Source organism: Aquarana catesbeiana, linkage group LG12 (genome assembly GCF_042186555.1).
Source record: "Aquarana catesbeiana isolate 2022-GZ linkage group LG12, ASM4218655v1, whole genome shotgun sequence".
Classification (NCBI taxonomy): domain Eukaryota; kingdom Metazoa; phylum Chordata; class Amphibia; order Anura; family Ranidae; genus Aquarana; species Aquarana catesbeiana.
The window spans coordinates 241,019,920-241,047,883 of NC_133335.1; the positions used below are offsets into that span (position 1 = coordinate 241,019,920).

Below are 27,964 nucleotides of genomic sequence, written 5' to 3' on the forward strand. Positions count from 1 at the left end.
TTTTTAGATCTCTAATAAAATGTATCAAAATGTTAGATTGCTCCAAAAACGTATCTCTATGCTGAAAGTTGAAATGGGGCTTTCTTTATCGTACATCACGGGACACAGAGCACCATAATAATGACTATGTGGGTTATACGCTTACCTTCAGGTGATTGGACACTGGCAACCAATAGTAAGACGGTTCCTCCCATATAACCCCTCCCACACCGGAAGCACTGCAGTTTTTTTGCCAGTGTCTTGAAGGTGATGGTCATGGCTGTTGAAGCTCTTCAAATTTCTTCAAAAAATGTCCCACTGAGGACGTTATAATCAGATCCATTCGGATGGCATAAAAAGCTAAAGTGGATGGTACCCGAACCTCGGTTCAAGAACGAGGTATTGCTTGTAATGTGTCCTATATAGGCGCTGGACCCTTGTTAAGTTGGTATTCCTGGTCAATCTTGCCCAAGGTAAACCAGAAAGGGTGCTTTACAGGTCCAGGGTGTGGACCCCAAGATATGGGGGACCCGGTCCCTGAAGGTCCTTAGAGGCGCTACCCGCCGTGATGGGGGAAGATTGGGCCTGGTAAGACAGGCCCTGCTGCTTGGGATGGTGAGTACTCCCTTTTGGGATAAATATATATATATATATATATATATATATATATATATATATATATATATATATATATATATCCCCTTGTGACTGCTGGTAAACCTTAAGCCTGTGTCTGAGATTACAGATGGACGGTTTTGGCGCGCATTTCGAGTACTGGCGTGTGCGAGTGTGCGCATGCGCCGCTGGCATGTGTGTGCACCCCTGGCGTGCGCGCCGTCGGTGTGCGCGTGCGCCGCTACTGTGCGCGTCGCAGATGCGCCGCATGCATCAGGGCGGCGCATGATGCGCGCGCTCTCTCTCAGTCTAAGCCTTTATAGGGATGGAGCTCCTGGCGTGCTCGTGGACTACAGAGCGATATTTGGGCACGTGAGTCTGGTGGTCTTGGACACAGTGGTGACAGGTTGAAGGCTGGTTATAGTTTGTGGGGAGTACTCCTTTTCTTCCTCGTGTGTAAGCAATGTCTTCCAGAAAACGAGGTATAGGGAACAAGGCAAGCACAGGGGTAAGAGTCCTTCCTCTAAAAACAGGTGACCAACCCCATGCTGATGCAGCCTCAGTTTCTCCAGAAAGACCTGCGGCATCTGGCCTGGCTGAGCCATTGCATTTGTCAGGCATAGTGGCCACTACCAATATACCTGCCTCGGCTTATGTTACAAAGGATAATTTGGCATCTGCCTTAGCGGGCCTTGAGGGCAAAATAGCTGGCATGATTGCCTCTGTAACACGGGGGGGGGGGGGGGGGAGCGTAATAGATCTCCCTCCCCTGAGCCTGGGCCAAGTGGAGAGTCACTAGAGCACCAGGACTCTTATAACCATATGGGTCCAGGTGGTCTGGAACCAGAATGGGCGGAGGATTTGGAAGAGGTGGTCATAAAAGACCGGGAGGAAGGAGAGGCTGAAGAATCCTCGGCTGAGGTCTCTAGCTCTGAAGAGCCAATTTCAGCCTCCCATTCCCAAAGATTGTTTATCCAATCTCTAATTGAGATGGTATGAATTGGGTTTAAGTTACCCCCCAATTCAGGAGTCTGGATTCTCCTGTTCTACTTTGGGATCTTTGCGACCTCAGCAAATTTCCCAAGCGTTCCCTTTGCATCCTTTACTGGAGCAGGTGGTTTTATGCGGACTGGGAGCACCCTGACAGGATATACTTACCTCCAAAAAGGTTTTCCATCTTATATCCTATGGAGGAGAAGTTCAGGAAGAAATGGGGGACACCTTTGGTGGACGCTGCCATATCTTCAGTAGATAAAAGTTTAACCTGTCCAGTGGATAATGCCCAGGTATTTAAGAATCCGGCTGATAAGAAGCTAGAGTCCTTATTAAAAGCCTCCTTTTCGGTGGCTGGTGCAGCAGTTCAGCCAGCAGTTGCAGCTATTGGGATTTACCAATCCCTAAAGGATCGCTTTAAAAGGTTGGTAAAGAACCTACCTTGCCAGGAGGAATCTGCCGAGGAATTGACGGAGATTCCTCATGCCTTATGTTTTGCAGTAGACGCATTGAAGGACTCAATTCAACAGATGTCTTGTTTTGCGTTACTGTCAATCCATATGCGCAGAGTCTTGTGGCTAAAGAACTGGTCTGCTGAGACGCCATGTAAAAGGCTACTCGCAGCTTTTCCATTCCATGGAGAGCGCTTGTTTGGCGAGGATCTGGATAAATATATCCAAAAGATCTCTGGAGGAAAGAGTGCCCTACTCCCTATTAAAAGGAAAGGGAAGCAACCTTCTTATAAAATTCCCAATGCTCCAGGACCTAGTGCTTCTTCCCCTCAGCGGTATCGATGGCCTCAGCCGTCTGGCTTTAAAAGACCCCAAGGTCAGAAGAAACCCTGGACCCAAAAGCCACCCAAGCCCAGCTCCAAGTCTACCTTGTGAAGGGGCGCCCCCGCTCTCACGGGTGGGGGGCAGGCTTCGGCTGTTTGGGGAGGCCTGGGAAGAACTGGTTCAAGACAGATGGGTCATTTTCACTGTAAAATACAGTTACAGAATAGAGTTCCGGGAGATCCCCCCGAATCAGTTTCTGTACTCAAGGGTTCCGTCGGATCCAGAGAAAAGAAGATGCCTATTCCTAGCTTTACAGCATCTGCTGATGCAGGGGGTAATTGTAAAGGTTCCGCACAAGGAAAGATTCAAGGGGTTTTACTCAAACCTATTCACCGTGCCGAAACCAAATTGGGAAGTAAGACCCATTTTGGACCTCAAGGCTCTCAACCTCTTTGTAGACGTCCGATCCTTCCCCATGGAGTCGGTTCGTTCAATAATAAAATCCCTGAGAAAGGGAGACTATTTAGCGTCCATAGATATCAAGGATGCGTACCTTCATGTGCCGATCTTCGGTCCACATCAAAGGTTCCTACGCTTCGCTGTAGAGGGCAGTCATTTCCAATTCGTGGCACTACCATTCGGTCTGGCCACGGCCCCCAGGGTTTTCACAAAGATTCTGGCCCCAGCGTTGGCTTCCCTAAGGTCTCAGAAGGTCTCCGTAGTAGGATATCTGGACAATCTTCTCCTAAGGGAAGGCTCTCGCCCTATACTGGTTCAAAATATGTCAAGAACAGTACTGGTTTTACAACGCCTAGGTTGGATTCTAAATGTGGACAAGTCAGCTCTTTGTATGACCCAAGCCTTGGTGTATCTGGGTCTGGTCTTGGACACCACCCAAGAAAAGGTGTTTCTTCCTCCCTTAAAGGTCGCCTCCATAGTGGAACTTGTACAGAAGGTGAAAAAAGAACTAACACCTTCTATTCGGCTGTGCATGAGGTTACTGGGCAAGATGGTGTCGTCCTTCAGGACAGTGCCATATGCACAGTTCCACTCCAGAGTGTTCCAGAACAGTATTCTAAAGGCCTGGGACAAGTCGGCTTGAACCGTGGATCAGCCTAGGGTTCTATCTCCACAGGTTCTATGGAACCTCTCTTGGTGGTTAAGAACCAGCAACTTGAAAAGAAGGAAATCTTTCCCACCGGTAGCCTGGAAAGTCGTAACCACAGACGCCAGTCTTCTCGGCTGGGGAGCAGTCCTAGAGGAAGAATCTGTTCAGGGAGTATGGTCCCAGACAGAAAGGACCCTGCCCATCAATCTATTGGAGATTCGGGCAGCTCCTCTGGCTCTGCGATTCTGGACATCCAGATTGCGGGGTCTTCCTGTCAGAGTCCAGTCCGACAACTCCACGGTATTGGCATATATCAACCACGAGGGAGGTACCAGGAGTCGGGCAGCCCAAAGAGAGGTAGATCATATATTGGCTTGGGCAGAAAAACATGTGCCGTTTTTGTCGGCAGTGTTTATCCCGGGGGTGGACAATTGGCAGGCAGATTTCCTAAGTCGCCAGAAATTGTTACCAGGGGAATGGTCCCTGCATCCCGAGGTTTTTCTACAGATCTGTCAACACTGGGGGACCCCAGATGTGGATCTGCTGGCATCCAGATTCAATGCCAAGCTGGACAGGTTTGTATCCAGGACCAAGGATCCGCTTGCTGTCGGGATAGACGCATTAGTAGTTCCTTGGGATCAGTATTCTCTGATATATGCCTTCCCTCCGATCCAAATTCTGCCGCACTTACTACGCAGAATACAGGAGGAACAAAAACCAGTGATCCTAGTGGCCCCAGCGTGGCCCAGGAGATCAGGGTACTTGGAGATTGTGAACTTGGCAGTAGGGGACCCATTGGTCCTTCCATGCCATCCGGACCTGTTGTCTCAAGGACCCATATTCCATCCTTCTTTACGGTTGCTGAATTTGATGGCCTGGCTATTGAGACCGGACTGTTGAAAGACCGTGGTGTTATGGGTTCAATCTTGTCCACTTTGATAAACGCTAGAAAGTCAGTTTCAGCTATCTATTATAGAGTCTGGAAGTCATACATTTCTTGGTGTGAGGAAAGGAAATGGAACCCTCGTAGGTATACGATTGGAAGAGTTCTCGCCTTTCTTCAAGCAGGAGTAGACTTGCAGCTCGCTTTAGGGACAATTAAAGGACAGATTTCGGCCTTATATCGTTTTTTTTTCCAAAGACCAATTGCATCCCATTTTTTGGTGCGAACCTTTGTCAAGGGGATAACACACCTGAGGCCGCCGCTTAAATCACCTTTGTGTCCTTGGGACCTAAATTTGGTGCTGTCAGCCTTACAGAGTCAACCCTTTGAACCTATTAGGCATATCCCTTTTGTCCTATTGACCAGAAAATTAGTTTTCTTAGTGGCTATAACATCGGCTAGAAGGGTGTCAGAATTGGCCGCCCTTTCTTGCAAAGAACCTTTTATGGTTCTTCATCAGGACAGAGTGGTCATGCACCCCCGTCCGGATTTTATACCGAAGGTGGTTTCCAAATTTCATTTGAATCAGGATATCATTTTACCTTCCTTTTTTCCAAACCCTAAGACTAGGGAGGAAAGGTCACTTCACTCACTGGATGTGGTGAGAGCGATAAAGGTTTACTTGAAATTGTCAGCTCCTTTTCGGAAGACTGACTGTTTTTTTATCTTGCCCGAGGGTCTTAAAAAAGGACAGCCGGCAACAAGTTCAACTATATCCAGGTGGATTCGTCAGACTATTATCCAGGCGTATGGTTTAAAGCGCAGGGTTCCATCTTGGGATTTAAAAGCACACTCCACTAGAGGGATTAGTGCATCATGGGCAGTACGCCAACAGATGTCTATGGCTCAGGTTTGCAAAGCGGCCGCTTGGTCTTCAGTTCATACGTTCACCAGGTTTTACCAGGTGGATGTGAGATCTCAAAAAGAGACTGTTTTTGGCCACAGCGTGTTGCAGGCAGCTTTATAGTCTCAGGCCCGTTGGGCTTAGGGATAATGTGTCCCCCCCCTCAGGTGCATTGCTTTAGGACATCCCACATAGTCATTATTATGGTGCTCTGTGTCCCGTGATGTACGATAAAGAAAAATGGATTTTTAAAACAGCTTACCTGTAAAATCCTTTTCTTGGAGTACATCACGGGACACAGAGGTCCCTCCCCTCTTTCTGGGATCGTCATTGCTTGCTACAAAACCGAGGTGCTTCCGGTGTGGGAGGGGTTATATGGGAGGAACCGTCTTACTATTGGTTGCCAGTGTCCAATCACCTAAAGGTAAGCGTATAACCCACATAGTCATTATTATGGTGCTCTGTGTCCTGTGATGTACTCCAAGAAAAGGATTTTACAGGTAAGCTGTTTTAAAAATCCATTTTTTCATCGGAATTGGCTTCTCTGTAAGCTGATAGGCAGGAGGAGAGATTTTCCAGTGCGTCCTGATTGCCAAAGCATGATCAGGGGGCGGGGCAGTGACACGATAAGTATTCATACCCCTTGAAATTTTCCACATTTTGTCATGTTACATTCAAAAACATAAATGTATTTTATTAGGATTTTATATGATAGACCAACACAAAGTGGCACATAATTGTGAAGTGGAAGGAAAATGATAAATGATACAAATAAATATGTGAAAAGTGGGGGGGGGGGGCATTTGTATTCAGCCCCCTTTACTCTGATACCCCTAACTAAAATCTAGTGGAACCAATTGCCTTCAAAAGTCACCTAATTAGTAAATAGAGTCCACCTATGTGTAATTTAATCTCAGTATGAATACAGCTGTTCTGTGAAGCCCTCAGAGGTTTGTTAGAGAACCTTAGTGAACAAACAGCATCATGAAGGACAAGGAACACACCAGACAGGTCAGGGATAAAGTTGTGGAGAAGTATAAAGCAGGGTCAGGTTATAAAAATATCTCCCAAGCTTTGAACATCTCACGGAGCTCTGTTCAATCCATCATCGGAAAATGGAAAGAGTATGGCACAACTGCAAACCTACCAAGACATGGCCGTCTACCTAAACTGACCGGCCGGGCAAAGAGAACATTCATCAGAGAAGAGCCAAGAGGTCCATGGTAACTCTGGAGGAGCTGCAGAGATCCACAGCTCAGGTGGGAGAATCTGTCCACAGGACAACTATTAGTCGTGTTCTCCACAAATCTGCCCTTTATGGAAGAGTGACAAGAAGAAAGACATTGGTGAAAGAAAGTCATAAGAAGTCCTGTTTGTAGTTTGTGAGAAGCCATGTGGAGGACACAGCAAACGTGGAAGAAGGTGATCTGGTCAGATGAGACCAAAATTCAACTTTATGGCCTAAAAGCAAAATGCTATGTGTGGGGAAAACTAACACCGCACATCACCCTGAACACACCATCCCCACCGTGAAACATAGTGGTGGCAGCATCATGTGGTGGGCATGCTTTTCTTCAGCAGGGACAGGGAAGCTCTGGCTGTATGTTTAGGGTTGTTGTCCTGCTGGAAGGTGAACCTCCGCCCCAGTCTCAAGTCTTCTGCAGACCCTAATGCCCTGTACACACGGTCGGATTTTCCGATGTAAAATGTGTGATAGGACCTTGTTGTTGGAAATTCCGACCGTGTGTAGGCTCCATCACACATTTTCCATAGGAATTTCCGACACACAAAGTTTGAGAGCTTGCTATAAAATTTTCCAACAACAAAATCCGTTGTCAGAAATTCCGATCGTGTGTACACAAATCCGACGCACAAAGTGCCACGCATGCTCAGAATAAATTAAGAGATGAAAGCTATTGGCTACTGCCCCGTTTATAGTCCCGACCTATGTGTTTTTCGTCACCGCGTTCAGAACGATCAGATTTTCCGACAACTTTGTGTGACCGTGTGTATGCAAGACAAGTTTGAGCCAACATCCGTCGGAAAAAATCCATGGATTTTGTTGTCGGAATGTCCGACCGTGTGTACAGGGCATAACAGGTTCTCTTCTAAGATTGTCCTGTATTTGTCTCCATCCATCTTCCCATCAACTCTGACCAGCTTCCCTGTCCCTGCTGAAGAAAACCATCCCCACCACATGATGCTGCCACCACCATGTTTCACGGTGGGGATGGTGTGTTCAGGGTGATGTGCAGTGTTAGTTGTCCGCCACACATAGAGTTTTGTTTTTAGGCCAAAAAATTCAATTTTGGCCTCATTTGACCAAAGCACCTTCTCGCCCTCGCCCTCGCCCTCGGCGGATAAGCACGGTTTGGGGCTTCAGTGAGAGAACCGCTTTCGGCTACAACATCATGAACTGGCTCGGAGGCTCCAGGATTTTTTTGAAAAAAGGAAGCTGAGATCAAAACTGAAATTGTTAGAATCTACATCTCCTAAGAAACCAACCATCTGTTTAGATTTACTAAACCTTAATGTTGTTAATGAAATATCCATCAAGAAAGAAATGGATTGAGTTACTGTGAATATTGGATGTCTACGATCGTAGCTGATTGCGGTGCGTTGACGAATCATCTGGTACATCAGTCCGGGCATTTCCTATTAAGCAAAGGCTGTGGCTGGGTTATAGCCAACTGCATGCTTTTGCTTGCCATCCGGTAAGCAAGTTTTTTATTAGATGGCGGCACTTACGTTCAAACAAGCTCACCTGGGTGTCTTTTATGGACTTTATTAATGCTTATGTCTTTATATACAAGTTATTGCTGGTTTAATTTATATAACGCAGCTTTTCTTTTTCTATTTGATCTATTTGTGTTATCTTGCAATTTAGCTGCTGCTTTTTAGGTTTATTTAATAAAATTTATATGTCTAATTAATATTGTTGTTTGATCTAGCGCGTTTTTTTTCCCTACATTTACACATTACACATCTGATGACACTTGAAGCAGCTCTTATAACACATTATAAATCTTTTTCTTTTTCTTTTCAGTGCACAGAAAGGAAAAGGCGTCAACTGTCACCTCTCGAGCGCAACAAACGTCCAACCCCCACGTCACAAAGACGGGACTGACGCTGCTGAAGGAGTGCTGCGGCTTCACCTGCTCCATCATGTAACGCCTCGTCGCGTTTTTGCTTGCGCTGAAGCTTATTAATTGGCCGCACGGCAAAAGCCTTACTCTGATTGGCTGCAGCAATTCATGGTCACCTCGGTGCCAGCGGCCAATGTTTTTGCCTTTATTTACGTGTTCAAAACTGTGTGACTGGGATGTGTATTGGGATTCGCCTCTTCTCTGCGCTCGTCCCGGGTCATTCTTCGCACGCTGTTCTCAAGTCTTCACCTCATAACAATTCACCTGCAAAAAGAAAAAAAAAAGGCCAAATCAGAAAATAAAGATGGCAGTCGGGCCGCCTGCACACCACCAGCAAGAAAAGTGCGTTCCAAGCGGATGACTAACGCCGACACCGGCTGAGCGCCGTCTGCATCACAGAACCCCCATGTCATCTACAACAGAGGTTCTCCACTCCGTCCTGGACCCCCGACAGGCCATGTTTGCAGGTTTTCCTTTATCTTGCACAGGTGCTTTAAATCTGCCAATGGTTTGGTATTTTGGACAGCTATTTTATCGAAGAGAAATTCCCAAACATTGGCCTGTTGGGTAATTGAGGACCCCTGATCTACAAAATATATCAACCATGATTTCAGCCCAGATCTGCGACTGCCCGTGAGTTATGGCTGAGGACTCATTCAGATGAGCAGGGGAACCCCTACTGTGTGCGTGGGGGGAACCCATACTGTGTGCGTGGGGGGAACCCCTACTGTGTGCGTGGGGGGACCCCCTACTGTGTGCATGGGGGGAACCCATACTGTGTGCATGGGGGGACCCCCTACTGTGTGTGTGGGGGGAACCCCTACTGTGTTTGTGGGGGGAACCCCTACTGTGTGCGTGGGGGGAACCCATACTGTGTGCATGGGGGAACCCCTACTGTGTGTGTGGGGGGAACCCCTACTGTGTTTGTGGGGGGAACCCCTACTGTGTGCGTGGGGGAACCCCTACTGTGTGCGTGGGGGAACCCCTACTGTGTGTGTGGGGGGAACCCCTACTGTGTGCATGGGGGGAACCACTACTGTGTGCGTGGGGGAACCCCCTACTGTGTGTGTGGGGGGAACCCCTACTGTGTGCATGGGGAGAACCCCTACTGTGTGCATGGGGGAACCCCTACTGTATGTGGGAGGGGAACCCCTACTGTGTGCATGGGGAGAACCCCTACTGTGTGCATGGGGGAACCCCTACTGTATGTGGGAGGGGAACCCCTACTGTGTGCATGGGTAGAACCCCTACTGTGTGCATGGGGGAACCCCTACTGTATGTGGGGGGGAACCCCTACTGTGTGCGTGGGGGGGAACCCCAACTATGTGCGTAGGTAGAACCCATACTGTGTGCATGGGGAGAACCCCTATTGTGTGCATGGAGGGAACCCGTATTGTGTGTATGGAGGGAACCTGTATTGTGTGCATTGGGGGAACCCCTACTGTATGTGGGAGGGGAACCCCTACTGTGTGCATGGGGAGAACCCCTACTGTGTGCATGGGGGAACCCCTACAGTATGTGGGGGGGGACCCCTACTGTGTGCGTGGGGGGAACCCCAACTGTGTGCGTAGGTAGAACCCATACTGTGTGCGTGGGGAGAACCCCTATTGTGTGCATGGGGAGGAACCCCTACTGTGTGTGTGGGGAGGACCCGTATTGTGTGCATGGAGGGAACCCCTACTTTGTGCATGGGGAGAACCTGTACCGTGTGCAAGGGGGGAACCCCTACTGTGTGCGTGGGGGAAACCAGTATTGTGTGTGCATGGGGGGGAACCCCTACTGACTACATGGGGGAGAAACTTGTACTGCATACATGGGGAATGTGTTTTTCCATCCACCCTGAGCTGTGTGCACAGTGCCAGTTCAAGCATCTTCTGAATAAGGCCTAATGACTAAAAGATACAGTGTGACAGTGAAGGATACTATAATGTACAATGTTTAAAGTAATAGGTATAATGTTGCACAGTGACGGATACTATAATGTACAATGATGGTTACAATGTCACTCAATCATTGATACAATGTTGTACGGTGATAATAATAATAATATTTTATTTATAGGCACCTTTCAGAACACGGAGACCTGATGGATACCATGTTGTACAGTCATCGCTCTGGTGAATACAATAAATCGATCATTGGGCAACTATGACTGAGTAACATGGTTTCTGTTATTGAGTAAATTTGTATCTAACATTGGGTAACATTGTATCCATTTTTGTACTTCACTGTTACTTTTGATCGTCACGTGTCGATCTCCACTAAAATAGACATTTATTATATTTATTACTTGTCGGGGTATTTAGGAATACTCTGGATCTGAGGATACCCTCCCCCACCCTGATCATAGTATACATTGTTCATCTCCTGCTCTAGGATCACATAATTTTATATTTGATACATATTTATAAAGCAGTGAATATCAGATTTATAAATACTCCATTCACACTGTGCATTGTATTATTGTGTGTTGATGAGGACCATTAATCCTGTGAAAGGATTCAGAAGATTAGGAGGTGATATTGAAGCACAAACAGCCAATAGGGAATCCCGTTCTGGTGACAGGGGGAATTTCCACTCACTTTTTTTGAGATGTCCTCCAACTTCCTGTTGTGTTTGCCTGGACAGGAAGTGAAGGAAAATCTCTACAACAAGACACAGACTGCAGCTGATGCATTCTTTGTTGCTTCGTGAAATGAGATGAATTTATCTTTATCTTGAATTTATTTTCCCTGCACTGATACTTAGAATTCACTCCCCAGCACTGGCATTAATACTTAGAATTCTGTAGGGAAGCGAGAACCTACCACCTCTCTTTACATTGGAACTTACCCTATATTAACTACAAGCACAAGTCATCCGAGGACATGAGCACAAAGAAATCATTCCGGTTCGGATGGATGCTGGAGGTTTGAATCCACTTCTTATACTCCTCTCCTTCTTGAATTTGTATATAAAGTGCAGCAGCACAAGTGAGACTCTGTGGGGTGGCAGAGTCTAGAGCCCTGGGCCAGTGCAGTAGAGGGGGAGTAGCCAGCCAGAAAAATGCATTCATTATAGTTACTGATTTTTTTCATTTTTTTTCTTTTTTCACCCACCTCTGGGTGTTTTTTGAGTGCAAAAAGCAAAGCAACTGTCTGAGAACTGTTGAGGAGTACGGGGACCGGGCCGTCCAGTGCCCAGGGCAAGGACCCTAAATTGTACCCCAGCTGCTGCTCTGCGCCTGAGGCAGCTTTCCCTGTCCACCCCTTGTCCCGGCCCCGCTGTTGAGAAGAGTCACAAGCCTCTCCGCAGCTGAAGAATCATTATATCCCTCTCTAGTTGGTAGAGGTGTGGGGAGTCTAGTCACAGCACTGCATGCTGACCTTAAAGCATTTGCATCTTCCGATCGTTTTTGAAAACATTGAAGTCATATGACAAAGGAGGAGGAACCTGGTGTCACCATCAGGGCTGCTCTTAGAAATCATGGGGCAGTCTACCTTTTTCGGGGGTCCCCTTTGACTCGCCCTTTACCCTGGCCTCTCCCCTGTCCTGGATTGGAACATGTAATAGCATGAGCCATGACAGGTCCTCTTTATGGAGAGATCTGGGGTCTATTAGACCCCCAGATCTCACCTCTAGCCTACAAAACATCTAATCAAACGGAGATTGCTGCTCATACAGGGCTTTTGAATGCCCTGTTTTTTTGTTTTGCAGAAATGAACTGTAAAGGTGGCCGGGCCCCCCTTGCTGAGCTGATAGGGCTGGGGCCCGGTACAACAGGACTGGCTGTACTGCCTTAGCGGTGGCCCTGGTCACCATACATGCATGCCTAGAGTGAGATTTACATGCAGCCCTGCTCATACCTGAAATATAACCTGGACCTGGAAGAGGTTGGTATGGGGCAGATGCACTCCACCCTGGAAATGCTGCTGAAGATTGGCTTTGCAGCTATGGGATAAGACGGCTGGGAAACATAGGGGAAGTTCTCCAGAAAATCTGGAACTAGAAATGCATCAAAAGACACGAGGAGGACTCTATATGACTATCTGTATTCAAAGACCAACATGGAGATACGCTAATAAATGCATCAACACCTCAATGGGCTTTGCCTCCATTCCTGGATGGTGAGTGAGGGGCCTTCGTCCACCTTTGGTGACTCAACTGGTAAGAAACGAAAGATTGTGCAACCTCCATGCCTAGTCCCGACCTCCATTCCTGCCTATCCGGGAGTTTTGGGTGTCCCCCAAATTTTGGTGTTTCAGCCTCTCGTGTTATATCCTTCATAGTATAAAATAAATAAACATCGGGAAAGGATGGTGGAAACTCCTTATAAAGGGCACACCAAGTTTGAAGACAAGGGAACTCAGAGTGAACGGTCTGGAGACCTGACCACCACACCTAATATGAGCTTGTTGGACATCCCATTCCTAAACCATAGCAAACAATATGGAGTTGGCCTCCCCTTTGCAGCTGTACCGCCTTCCGCTTTTCAGGGAAGGCTTTGCACAGGATTTTGGAGGGTGTCCATTTATGAGGTCAAGTATGGATGTTCTATGAGAAGACCTGGCTTGAGGTTAGGCACCAGTCCAGTTCCTCCACACCAAACCGGTGAAACCAAATCTCTATGGAGCTGGCTTTGTACACAGAGAACTGAAAAGTAGACCTGTGCAGAACTAAGCTGTTGGGATTGATTTGTTGCGTTACTAATTTAATTTCATTGCATTCGTAACAAAATTCATTTTGTTTAGTTCTGTTTAGTTTTGTTTATTCATTTTCGACTGGATTAAATTTTTTCCAATGAATTAAAAAAAAAAATCGAATCAATCCGAATTCATTGTGAAGAATAGTTGGTTCTATTCTATTTGGAATTCAAATTTTGGAAGACAGCTATATTCTATTCAATTCCATTCTATTCTATTCTAATATTTTATGTTCTATTCTTTTTGATTCTATTCCTTTATTTTCTATTCTTTTCTATTTCTTTATTTTCTATTCTAATCTATTCTTTTATTTTCTATTCTATTTTTTATTTTCTATTTTATTATATTCTGTTTTTTTCTGGTTATTCTATTCTTTTTTAAATTCAAATTTTGGAAGACGGTCATATTCTTTCTGTTTTATTCTAATCTAGTCAAAATTCAAGTTTCAAAATTAACATTTCAGAAGATGGCTATATTCTTTCTATTTCATTCTATTCTAATCTATTGCATATTTTTTCTATTCTTTTATTTTATATTCTATTATATTCCTTTATTTTATAGTCTATTATATTCCTATATTTTTTATTCTATTCTATTCTTTTATTTTATATTCTATTCTGTTTTAGTATATTCTTTTCTATTCTTTTTTTTTTTTTATTTCACAATTCGAATTTCGAAAAAAAACTATATTCTTTCTAGTTAATCCTATTCTATTTTAATCAATTTTATTTTTTCCTATTCTGTTCTTTTCTATTCTATTTTTTTCTACTCTATTTTTTCTATTCTATCGTTTCTATATTATTCTTTTTTTTCCCATTCTTTCTTCTCTATTCTTTTCTATTCTATTCCTTTCTGTTCCTTTATGATCTCTTCTTTCTATTTTGTTTAAGTTTCTTTTATATTTTTTCTATTCTATTGTTTTCTATTTTAATTATTTATTTTTTATTATTATGTTCTATTCTCTTCCTTTATTTTCTATTCTACTCTGTTTTATTCTATTATTTTCAACAGTCAAAAAATCAGCACTAGTCAATAATATGCTTACATTTCAAATTTATTTTCGAATTTGATTTTGTTGTCGAATTCGATTCCAATTTTATTGGAATTTGAATAATTTTGAGCAAAATTTTGTTTCATCATTTCGGATTTGTTTAAATTCAATAGTAATGTAATTTGGAATTTCGGACACATCCGAATCCCAGAGTAATGATAATTTCGTCCGAATTTTTGATTTAGAACGAAACGAACTGCACATCTACTATAGAGGTTTTTCCCCAACCAAGGTTGGAAGAGCACAATTGGCATTAACAGGACCCTTCACTGGAGACACCTGAACTCCCATCGTTTGAGAGGGGTCCACATTCTTTAGGGTTTATACCCTCATTGGGTGGACTTAACATTTAGGGCACCCTTTTTTACCTTTTTATGACGATAGACGCCCCATGAATTGCCCAATATGTCTCAGTCCCTCCTTCACCAGTCTGACAAAATCATCTTCATCACCAGGACAGCATTAAAAGATGTTAATTGTTTTATTTTCCATATGGATAGCCGGGAACAGAACATCTGAAGGAAAATTATAAAGATTGTATTTTATTTAAATGGATAAAAATCACAAATGCACAATATAACCTCAACTAGTAAGATTTTTTGCTGTTGTTTTTGTGCAACCAGAACTTGGAATGGATATCTAGTTATTGACAATGTTTGTTTTCTGACACATTAAGTCAATTTCTCCACTTCAATTAATTTCAGGTTCAATTATGCATTTTTTTTATGTTTAGAGATCCAGTGTTTTATACCCCCCATCATTTAGCCCCCATACCTCCAAGCGGTACTCCTCCAGTTAAAATTTAAGGTGTTCAAAGAGATGATTTGATCAATTTGCAATTATTTGTAGAACATCATAGCTCCACAAAATTGGGACAAGACTTCAAGAGGAACCTCACTCTGCATAATAATAAAAAAAAAAAAGACATATTTACTAGACCAGCCTTTCTCAACCTTTTTAACCCAGGGAAACCCTTAAGATATCCTTCTAGTCTCAGGAACCCCTGCTAAAAATGACTATATCTACAACTCATGATACATTCTTGTGATGGCCAGTGGGAAGAATGCTCTTTACACTTGTGGTCGTTGGGAAGAATTATCCCCTTACATCTACCTAAAAGGATCAATGTTGTCAGTGGGAACTTATATGAGAGGCAGAAATTGCTCATTGCTCAGGGAACCCTTAGCAACTTTTGAAGGAGCCCTCAGGGGTTCTGTAAAATCCTGGTTGAGAAACCCTGTACGAGACAATGGAGTCCACTGTTGTCTTGCTTCAAGCAAAAGTTCTCCCTTTGCCCTTCTTCTCCAGTGCCTCCATCTTTAATTAAGATCTGGAGCGTGGAGAGACCTCCATGGTCTAGCACAGGGTTTCTTAACCCTAGGGTTCCTCCAGAGGTTGCTAGGGGTTCCATGAGCAATGAGCAATTTCTGCCTTTCAGATAAGTTTCGACTGACACCATTAATGTTTTTAGCTATCTGTAAGGGAGAAATTTGTCTCAATGCCCAGGGTGTGCGTGCGCAGGCGTGACATCTCGCAAATGGCTGGCTACAGATGGCTACGTCACACCATCCCAGGAGGCAGTTTGCAAGATGTCAAGCATGCGCATGCTGTGGGGTCTTTGTCAGAGAACCGCCAGAGACCCACGGTGTATCTGCACATGCGGGAGGGCCATGACGTCATCCTGGCCTAAAACATAAAAAAAGGTTTTTCATTTTGAATTATTATTTTTTTTCTTTTTTGCTAATGTGCAAGAGCAAGGGAGAAGGGAGAAGACCATAAAGACATGGGTAAAGTTCCACCTTACGTATGAACATTCTTTGCTTCGATACATAAAAGAGATATTGGGGAAATGCTTTAAATCCTTGTCTTTGTACCCAATATTTTATTCATTTGTTTCCTTACTGGTTTCTGGAACTTCCTGGGTAAAATGTTACCATCAAATGCCTGAATGATTGGTATTCTCTGGGACCCCTGTAGTGTACAAACATTAAAACATGGATGTAAAAAGAAAAAAGAGAGATTAAAGAAATATATAATAAAATATATACTGTATATATCACACGCGGAAAGTCTTGGTGGATGTGTTCTTTGTCTTTTGTTCTTTTTTTGCTTTAGAAAATATTTGGGTAAAAGTTTGATTAACCTGCACACTAAAAAACCTGAATGGGGGGGATGGGGCAGCGTCATATAGGACTGTGGGAAAGCTGGGCCACTGATTTGTATGGGAGAGACACAGTTTGACCCTCTATCACTTACCAGTTAAAGAATAAAAGATCAGATCTATTAAAGTATATGTAGCCTGAATACTAGGGCACTAGGCCTGTCCAGGACCCATGGACCTCACTTAAGTGCTTGTTTCCTTCCTGCATAAGCTCCCTCGCCACTGACATAACCTTCATCGCCACTGACATAACCATCATCGCCACTGACATAACCTTCATCGCCACTGACATAACCTTCATCGCCACTGACATAACCATCATCACCACTGACATAACCTTCATCACCACTGACATAACCTTCATCTCCACTAACATAACCATCATCACCACTGACATAACCTTCATCACCACTAACATAACCATCATCACCACTGACATAACCATCATCACCACTGACATAACCATCATCGCCACTGACATAACCATCATCGCCACTGACATAACCTTCATCTCCACTAACATAACCATCATCACCACTGACATAACCATCATCACCACTGACATAACCATCATCGCCACTGACATAACCTTCATCTCCACTAACATAACCATCATCACCACTGACATAACCTTCATCACCACTGACATAACCTTCATCTCCACTAACATAACCATCATCACCACTGACATAACCATCATCACCACTGACATAACCTTCATCACCACTGACATAACCTCCATCACCATTGATAAAGTTACATAGTTAATCAGGTTGAAAAAAGACACAAGTTCATAATAGATCAACCATAAAACATATGGAGACATAACCTCCTTCATCATTGACATAATCTCCATCTTCACTGACATAACCTCTATCATCACTGACTTAACCTCCATTATCACTGACATATACTTCATCATTAACATAACCTCCATCACCATTGACGTAACTTCCATTATTATTGACATTACCTCCATCACCAATGACATAACCTTCATCATCACTGACATAACCTCCATCACCATTGACATCACCTCAATCATCATTGACGTAACTTCCATTATAACTGACATAACCTTCATCATCAATGACAACCTTCATCTGCACTGACATAACTCTCATCACTATTGGCGTAACTTCCATTATAATTGACATAACCTTCATCACCACTGACATAACCTTCATTGCCACTGACAACCATCATCATCACCACTGACATAACCTTCATCACCACTGACATCACCTCCAAAATCACTGACATAACCTTCATCACCACTGACATAACCTTCATTGCCACTGACAACCATCATCGTCACCACTGACATAACCTCCGTCACCACTGACATAACCTCCATCGCCACTGACATAACCTTCATCACCACTGACATAACCTTCATTGCCACTGACAACCATCATCATCACCACTGACATAATCTCCATCACCACTGACATAACCTCCATCACCACTGACATAATCTCCATCACCACTGACATAATCTCCATCACCACTGACAAAATCTCCATCACCACAGACATAACCTCCATCACCACAGACATAACCTCCATCACCACTGACATAACCTTCATCACCACTGACATAACCTTCATCACCACTGACATAACCTTCATCACCACTGACATAACCTTCATTGCCACTGACAACCATCATCATCACCACTGACATAATCTCCATCACCACTGACATAATCTCCATCACCACTGACATAATCTCCATCACCACTGACAAAATCTCCATCACCACAGACATAATCTCCATCACCACAGACATAATCTCCATCACCACTGACATAATCTCCATCACCACAGACATAATCTCCATCACCACTGACAAAATCTCCATCACCACAGACATAATCTCCATCACCACAGACATAATCTCCATCACCACAGACATAATCTCCATCACCACTGACATAATCTCCATCATCACTGACATCCTCCTAACTGTTACTAGGAACTTGTTTTGGAGACCTTCTTTTGCATGATAATGATGTCCCCAACCTGGCCAAAACAAAGTTTCCTTTACCGATACACGTAGCTGCTGTTAGAGGTGTATAAACTGTAAAGTATTCCACGCTGTGTTCTTGCACCGGTGTGGGACTGAGTGCCACTCAGCCATTCTCAGGAAGCCTTGTATTTTTATGAATAAATACAAAGCTTCCTCTGACTGAAAAGGAGATCGTTATGTCATTCGGCGGCCTCACCAAAATGCTAGTAGGCTATTTTCTGTGCTGATTGAATGTTTTAAATTGATTTAAAGCCGCAAATACTGCATTTGGCAACTGGATGTCCACATCATAGGAACTTCCTAAGATACTTAGCACCATCTAATGGACACATGGGGTATTTTCCATTTGAATTCAATTATAAAAATATTAGATCAGCACAGGAAATAGCCTAATAACATAGATTTTTTTGTTCTCAATTCACACAGAATGAATGTATATGCACTTTCACTGGGTGAATTGCTGTGCAATTCTTTTATAAATAGACCCCTATGTGTTTTTAAAGCACAACTCCAGGACACCTAAATATCCTCCAGCTGCAATTGTTCTATCTTTCTATGTTCTCCCCATGCCTGTGGGTGGAGTGCTCCTCCATGTAGCAGATTACACAGGATCCTCTTAGACCGCACTGTACATGGCTTGTCCACCCACTACCCACATTTTTAGGAGATGAGCCGTCCTTGGAGGAGGTAGGGGGTGGGTAATTAAGCTGCGTACCGTCCGATCTCCCAATCCACCGTTGGGGGTTATGGGGGGGGGGGTTTGTACCAGGAGGGGGGATTTGGGGTAAGGATTTACGCTAGGAGTGGGGAAGAGGATTTGAGCTGTGAGGGGGATTTGGAGAAAAGGATTTGTACTAGGGGAGGGGGGTTGGGGGAGAGGATTTGTACAAGGAGGGGGTATTGGGGGAGAGGAGTTGTACTAGGAGGAGGGAACTGGGGGGAGCATTTCTACTTGAAGGGGGGATTTGGGGGGAGGATTTATGCTAGGAGTGGGGAAGAGGATTTGTGCTGGGAGGGGGGTTGGGAGAGAGGATTTGTACTTGGAGAGGGGATTGGGGGAGAGGAGTTAATCTAGGGGGAGGGAAGTGAGGGATTTCTACTAGGAGGGGGGGGGGGGGGATTTATGCTAGGAGTGGGGAAGAGAATTTGTGATTGGGGTGGGATTTGGGGGGAGGATTTATGCTGGGGGGGGGGTTGGGGGAGAGGATTTGTACTTGGAGAGGGGATTGGGGGAGAGGAGTTAAACAAGGGGGAGGGAATTGAGGGGAGAATTTCTACTAGGAGGGGGGGAGGATTTATGTTAGGAGTGGGGAAGAGAATTTGTGCTTGGGGGGGGGGGGGGGAATAGAAGGGGGGATTTGGGCTGGGAGGTGGATTGGGGGAGAGGATTTGTACTAGGAGGGGGTATTTGGGGGGAGGATTTATGCTAGGAGTGGGGAAGAGGATTTGTACTTGGAGAGGGGATTGGGGGAGAGGAGTTAATCTAGGGGAGGGAAGTGAGGGATTTCTACTAGGAGGGGGGGGGATTTATGCTAGGAGTGGGGAAGAGAATTTGTGATTGGGGTGGGATTTGGGGGGAGGATTTATGCTGGGGGGGGTTGGGGGAGAGGATTTGTACTTGGAGAGGGGATTGGGGGAGAGGAGTTAAACAAGGGGGAAGGAATTGAGGGGAGAATTTCTACTAGGAGGGGGGAGGATTTATGTTAGGAGTGGGGAAGAGAATTTATTTATTTATTTATTTATTTCAGGTACTTATATAGCGCCGTCAATTTACGTAGCGCTTTACATATACATTGTACCTTCACATCAGTCCCTACCCTCAAGGAGCTTACAATCTACGGTCCCTAACTCACATTCATACATACTAGGGACAATTTAGACAGGATCCAATTAACCAACCAGCATGTCTTTGGAGTGTGGGAGGAAACCGGAGTACCCGGAGGAAACCCACGCAGGCACAGGGAGAACATGCAAACTCCAGGCAGGTAGTGTCGTGGGTGGGATTCGAACCAGCGACCCTTCTTACTGCTAGGCGAAAGTGCTACCCACTACACCACTGTGCCGCCCATAATTTGTGCTTGGGGGGGGAGATAGGAGGGGGGATTTGGGGAAGAGGATTTGTGCTAAGAGGGGGATTGGGGGGGGGGGGGGGGAATTTATGGTAGGGGTGGGGAAGAGGATTTGTGCTGGGAGGTGGATTGGGGGAGAGGATTTGTACTAGGAGGGGGTATTTGGGGGGAGGATTTATGCTAGGAGTGGGGAAGAGGATTTGTGCTGGGAGGGGGGATTGGGGGAGAGGAGTTAAACTAGGGGGAGGGAAGTGAGGGATTTCTACTAGGAGGGGGGAGGATTTATGCTAGGAGTGGGGAAGAGAATTTGTGATTGGGGTGGGATTTGGGGGGAGGATTTATGCTGGGGGGGGTTGGGGGAGAGGATTTGTACTTGGAGAGGGGATTGGGGGAGAGGAGTTAAACAAGGGGGAGGGAATTGAGGGGAGGATTTCTACTAGGAGGGGGGAGGATTTATGTTAGGAGTGGGGAAGAGAATTTGTGCTTGGGGGGGGAGGATAGGAGGGGGGATTTGGGGAAGAGGATTTGTGCTAAGAGGGGGTTTGGGGGAGGAATTTATGGTAGGGGTGGGGAAGAGGATTTGTGGCGGGAGGTGGATTGGGGGAGAGGATTTGTACTAGGAGGGGGTATTTGGGGGGAGGATTTATGCTAGGAGTGGGGAAGAGGATTTGTGCTGGGAGGGGGGATTGGGGGAGAGGAGTTGTACTAGGAGGAGGGAATTGGGGGGAGGATTACTACTTGAAGGGGGGATTTGGGGGGGGATTTATGCTAGGAGTGGGGAAGAGGATTTGTGCTAGGAGGGGGGGTTGGAGGAGAGGATTTGTACTTGGAGGGGGGATTGGGGGAGAGGAGTTAAACTAGGGGGAGGGAATTGAGGGGAGGAATTCTACTAGGAGGAGGGAGGATTTATGCTGGGGGGAAGAGGATTTGTACTAGGAGGGGGATTGGGGGGTGATTTAGAGTAGGAGTGGGGAAGAGGATTTGTGCTTAGAGGGGGGTTGGGGGAGAGGATTTGTACCTGGAGAGGGGTTGGGGGAGAGGAGTTAAACTAGGAGGAGGGAATTGAGGGGAGGATTTCTCCTAGGAGGGGGAGGATTTATGCTGGGATGCTAGGGGGAAAGGATTTGTACTAGGAGGGGGAGTGGGGGGGTGATTTATAGTAGGAGTGGGGAAGAGGATTTGTGATGGGGGGGTTGGGGGAGAGGATTTGTACCTGGAGAGGGGTTGGGGAAGATGAGTTAAACCAGGAGGAGGGAATTGAGGGGAGGATTTCTCCTAGGAGGGGGGAGGATTTATGGTAGGAGTGGAGAAGAGGATTTGTACTTGGAGGGGGGATTGGGGGAGAGGATTTGTACTAGAAGGCAGGGAGTGGGGGAGAGGAATTGTACTAGGAGGGGGTATTTGGGGGGAGGATTTATGCTAGGAGTGGGGAAGAGGATTTGTGCTGGGAGGGGGGTTTGGGGGAAAGGATTTGTACTTGGAGGGGGGATTGTGGGAGAGGAGTTGTACTAGGAGGAGGGATTCGGGGGGGGATTTCTACTTGAAGGGGGATTTGGGGGAAGGATTTGTGCTGGGAGGGGGGTTGGGGGAGAGGATTTGTACTAGGAGGGGGGATTGCGGGAGAGGAGTTAAACTAGGAGGAGGGAATTGAGGGGAGGATTTCCACTAGGAGGGGGGAATTTGTGCTGGGGGGGATTGGGGAGAGGATTTGTGCTAAGAGGAGGATGGGGGGGGGGGGTTTATAGTAGGAGTGGGGAAGAGGATTTTTGCTGGGAGGGGGGGTTGGGAGAGAGGAGTTAAACTAGAAGGAGGGAATTGAGGGGAGGATTTCTGCTAAGAGGGGGAGGATTTGTGCTGGGAGGGGGGATAGGATTTGGGGGGGTATGCTAGGAGTGAGGAAGAGGATTTGTGCTAGGAGGGGGGATTTGGGGTAGGAAGCAGGTGAGGAGTTAGGTGGCCCAGACTGACTCTCCGCAGATGACGCACCGTGACCCGCGCCACATTCTCACACATCTGGTTGGAAGATTAAAGCCTTTGCACCAGTCGGAGAATTGAGTAGAAATTGCCAGCGGCTTAGTCCTCGCCGGCTGCGTCCCCCGCACCGCGACCGGGAACCGTCTCCTGAAGGTGGCGACATGATAGGACCGAAGATTAGAGACCTCATCATCCATGGACAGCGTGAGACAGAACCCCGACTTTGGGTCAGGAAACAAATTTAAATTGTATCGAAATCCAAACGTATATATTATCTTGTAAAAGTAGCGGTGACATCATCACGGTGCTGAACATAGCCTGTGCAAAGAGCGCAGAGGTGTGGGAGGGGCCCAGCAAACTCCACCCACTACATAAAACGACAAGAGGGGGCGGGGACAAGACCAGTCCCCCTGCACAAGGAAAGAGATCAGCAGTGGGCGGTCTTTATTACAGGAAGTCTCACACTGGATTACTGCACAGATCTGGAAGAAATACACAAAGATCACCGAGATTCTAGGAAAAGACACACGAGGAGTATATTTAGACAATATATGCCTATCACAGAGCTTTAAATCCTCTGTTGTTGTTTTTTTTTTGTTTGCCACCTGTGTCCCATTAAGAGAAATTTCCTTTTACTTCCTGTCCTGTAGACACAAAGAGAATATAAAGAAAACCAATACAAAGTAAGAGAAACCTCCTCTTCTACAGAATACGTGTCCTCATTGGAAGATTCCAAGATCTCCCCATTGTGGGAGGGGCAGAAACACAAACTACTGCAGGAATTATCCCCATTGTGGGAGGGGCAGAGACACAAACTACTGAAGGGAAATCTCATTGTGGGAGGAGCAGAGACACAAACTACTGCAGGAATTATCCCCATTGTGGGAGGGGCAGAGACACAAACTACTGCAGTAAATCTCACCATCGTGGGAGGGGCAGAGACACAAACTACTGCAGTAAATCTCACCATTGTGGGAGGGGCAGAGACACAACCTACTGCAGGGAAATCTCATCATTGTGGGAGGGGCAGAGACACAAATTACTGCAGGAAATCTCTCCATTGTGGGAGGGGCAGAGACACAAACTACTGCAGGAATTATCCCCATTGTGGGAGGGGCAGAGACACAAACTACTGCAGTAAATCTCACCATTGTGGGAGGGGCAGAGACACAAACTACTGCAGTAAATCTCACCATTGTGGGAGGGGCAGAGACACAACCTACTGCAGGGAAATCTCATCATTGTGGGAGGGGCAGAGACACAAACTACTGCAGGAAATCGCCCCATTGTGGGAGGGGCAGAGGCACAAACTACTGCAGGAAATCTCACCATTGTGGGAGGGGCAGAGACACAAACTACTGCAGGAAATCTCCCCATTGTGGGAGAGGCAGAGACACAAACTACTGCAGGAAAATCTCCTCATTGTGGGAGGGGCAGAGGCACAAACTACTGCAGGGAAATCTCCTCATTGTGGGAGGGGCAGAGACACAAACTACTGAAAGGAAATCTCCCCATTGTGGGAGGGGCAGAGACACAAACTACTGCAGGAAATCTCACCACTGTGGGAGGGGCAGAGACACAAACTACTGCAGGGAAATCTTCTCATTGTGGGAGGGGCAGAGACACAAACTACTGAAGGGAAATCTCCCCATTGTGGGAGGGGCAGAGACACAAACTACTGCAGGAAATCTCACCATTGTGGGAGGGGCAGAAACACAAACTACTGCAGGAATTATCCCCATTGTGGGAGGGGCAGAGACACAAACTACTGCAGTAAATCTCACCATTGTGGGAGGGGCAGAGACACAAACTACTGCAGTAAATCTCACCATTGTGGGAGGGGCAGAGACACAACCTACTGCAGGGAAATCTCATCATTGTGGGAGGGGCAGAGACACAACCTACTGCAGGGAAATCTCATCATTGTGGGAGGGACAGAGACACAAATTACTGCAGGAATTATCCCCATTGTGGGAGGGGCAGAGACACAAACTACTGCAGTAAATCTCACCATTGTGGGAGGGGCAGAGACACAAACTACTGCAGTAAATCTCACCATTGTGGGAGGGGCAGAGACACAACCTACTGCAGGGAAATCTCATCATTGTGGGAGGGGCAGAGACACAAACTACTGCAGGAAATCTCACCATTGTGGGAGGGTCAGAGAAACAAACTACTGCAGGAAATCTCCCCATTGTGGGAGGGGCAGAGGCACAAACTACTGCAGGGAAATCTCCTCATTGTGGGAGAGGCAGAGGCACAAACTACTGCAGGGAAATCTCCTCATTGTGGGAGGGGCAGAGACACAAACTACTGAAGGGAAATCTCCCCATTGTGGGAGGGGCAGAGACACAAACTACTGCAGGAAATCTCACCATTGTGGGAGGGGCAGAGACACAAACTACTGCAGGGAAATCTCCTCATTGTGGGAGGGGCAGAGACACAAACTACTGAAGGGAAATCTCCTCATTGTGGGAGGAGCAGAGACACAAACTACTGCAGGAATTATCCCCATTGTGGGAGGGGCAGAGACACAAACTACTGCAGTAAATCTCACCATTGTGGGAGGGGCAGAGACACAAACTACTGCAGGAAATCTCCCCATTGTGGGATGGGCAGAGACACAAACTAATGCAGGAATTATCCCCATTGTGGGAGGGGCAGAGACACAAACTACTGCAGTAAATCTCACCATTGTGGGAGGGGCAGAGACACAAACTACTGCAGTAAATCTCACCATTGTGGGAGGGGCAGAGACACAACCTACTGCAGGGAAATCTCATCATTGTGGGAGGGGCAGAGACACAAACTACTGCAGGAAATCTCACCATTGTGGGAGGGGCAGAGACACAAACTACTGCAGGAAATCACCCCATTGTGGGAGGGGCAGAGACACAAACTACTGCAGGGAAATCTCCTCATTGTGGGAGAGGCAGAGGCACAAACTACTGCAGGGAAATCTCCTCATTGTGGGAGGGGCAGAGACACAAACTACTAAAGGGAAATCTCCCCATTGTAGGAGGGGCAGAGACACAAACTACTGCAGGAAATCTCACCATTGTGGGAGGGGCAGAGACACAAACTACTGCAGGGAAATCTCATTGTGGGAGGGGCAGAGACACAAACTACTGAAGGGAAATCTCCTCATTGTGGGAGGAGCAGAGACACAAACTACTGCAGGAATTATCCCCATTGTGGGAGGGGCAGAGACACAAACTACTGCAGTAAATCTCACCATTGTGGGAGGGGCAGAGACACAAACTACTGCAGGAAATCTCCCCATTGTGGGATGGGCAGAGACACAAACTAATGCAGGAATTATCCCCATTGTGGGAGGGGCAGAGACACAAACTACTGCAGTAAATCTCACCATTGTGGGAGGGGCAGAGACACAAACTACTGCAGTAAATCTCACCATTGTGGGAGGGGCAGAGACACAAACTACTGCAGTAAATCTCACCATTGTGGGAGGGGCAGAGACACAACCTACTGCAGGGAAATCTCATCATTGTGGGAGGGGCAGAGACACAAACTACTGCAGGAAATCTCACCATTGTGGGAGGGGCAGAGACACAAACTACTGCAGGAAATCACCTCATTGTGGGAGGGGCAGAGACACAAACTACTGCAGGAAAATCTCCTCATTGTGGGAGGGGCAGAGGCACAAACTACTGCAGGGAAATGTACAGGAATAAAGTAATTAACGAGTCAATGTTTGTAGCGTATTTATGAGAGGGGGCCGCAGAGGATCACAGCCACCGCTTCTTCCTATGATGAGACTAATTAATAAGTCGCTCTTCTATATTATTTCATTAGTCGGAAAGCTGATTCGCCTCCACAGAACGAGTGAATTATTGCACCACTCACTCCCACTCAGTGGCCCCGCCTCCCCCCGCATTGTCAGATCATAATATGAATGACTCATATAACAAGACAGCAGCGAGCGTGACAAAGAGCGGCACAAGGACGGCTACCCCAGGGGGGGGAGGGGCACATGTGTGTCCGTCACCACAGAGACGGCTATAGAAATGGGGGGGGCACATGTGTGTCCGTCACCACAGAGACGGCTATAGAAACAAGGGGGGGGGGGCTATAAATGTATAATGAAGGGTCCTAAACATCTCGCTGCACATCAACGGAATTCTCATACTTTCCGGCATTTCCGGGGTTCTTTAAAATCAACATTTAATTACACATCACCGTACTAATAATAATATAATACCGACCGCGGGGATTGAATGGTCTTTTTTTGGCAGAGGTTCTTCGCAAGAAACGTTTTGCTAATGATATTGTATATCGAAGAATTCCAGATATGGATATTTTTACAAAGTAACATCGGACCAGCTTGGATAGACAGGCGAGTCTCATAAATATAGAAACTCATCAAAAAGTTCATTAATTTCAGTAATTTAATTCAAAAAGTGAAACTGATACATTGTATATAGATTTGTTACACACAGAGCGATCGATTTTAAACATTTCTCTCTTTTAAAATTGATGATTATGGCTTACAGTGAGTGATACCCCAAATGTCAGTATCTCAGAAAATTAGAATATTATATAAGACCAATAAAAAAAAAAAAAAAAGAAGGACTTTTAATACAGAAATGTTGTCTTAGTGAGAAGTCTGTCCATGTACAGTATAGTAAAGTCTCCCCATGTACAGTATAGTAAAGTCTCCCCATGTACAGTATAGTAAAGTCTGTCCATGTACAGTATAGTAAAGTCTGTCCATGTACAGTATAGTAAAGTCTGTCCATGTACAGTATAGTAAAGTCTCTCCATGTACAGTATAGTAAAGTCTCTCCATGTACAGTATAGTAAAGTCTGTCCATGTACAGTATAGTAAAGTCTCTCCATGTACAGTATAGTAAAGTCTGTCCATGTACAGTATAGTAAAGTCTGTCCATGTACAGTATAGTAAAGTCTCTCCATGTACAGTATAGTAAAGTCTGTCCATGTACAGTATAGTAAAGTCTCTTCATGTACAGTATAGTAAAGTCTGTCCATGTACAGTATAGTAAAGTCTGTCCATGTACAGTATAGTAAAGTCTCTCCATGTACAGTATAGTAAAGTCTGTCCATGTACAGTATAGTAAAGTCTCTTCATGTACAGTATAGTAAAGTCTGTCCATGTACAGTATAGTAAAGTCTCCCCATGTACAGTATAGTAAAGTCTATCCATGTACAGTATAGTAAAGTCTGTCCATGTACAGTATAGTAAAGTCTGTCCATGTACAGTATAGTAAAGTCTATCCATGTACAGTATAGTAAAGTCTCTTCATGTACAGTATAGTAAAGTCTCTCCATGTACAGTATAGTAAAGTCTCCCCATGTACAGTATAGTAAAGTCTATCCATGTACAGTATAGTAAAGTCTGTCCATGTACAGTATAGTAAAGTCTCTCCATGTACAGTATAGTAAAGTCTGTCCATGTACAGTATAGTAAAGTCTCTCCATGTACAGTATAGTAAAGTCTGTCCATGTACAGTATAGTAAAGTCTATCCATGTACAGTATAGTAAAGTCTCTTCATGTACAGTATAGTAAAGTCTCTCCATGTACAGTATAGTAAAGTCTATCCATGTACAGT

At 45.6% G+C, this 27,964-nt stretch overlaps 1 protein-coding gene across 1 annotated transcript in view; it reads left to right on the forward strand.

Moving 5' to 3' along the window:
- Positions 1-16,198, forward strand: part of LOC141113718 (bMERB domain-containing protein 1-like) — a 49,012-nt gene extending 32,814 nt beyond the window's left edge. Inside the window, exon 6 of the mRNA XM_073606994.1 lies at positions 8,305-16,198. Coding sequence (XP_073463095.1) covers positions 8,305-8,429 — 125 coding nt within the window. The 3' untranslated portion in view covers positions 8,430-16,198. The remainder of the gene's footprint in view (positions 1-8,304) is intronic.
- Positions 16,199-27,964: the final 11,766 nt, after the last annotated feature.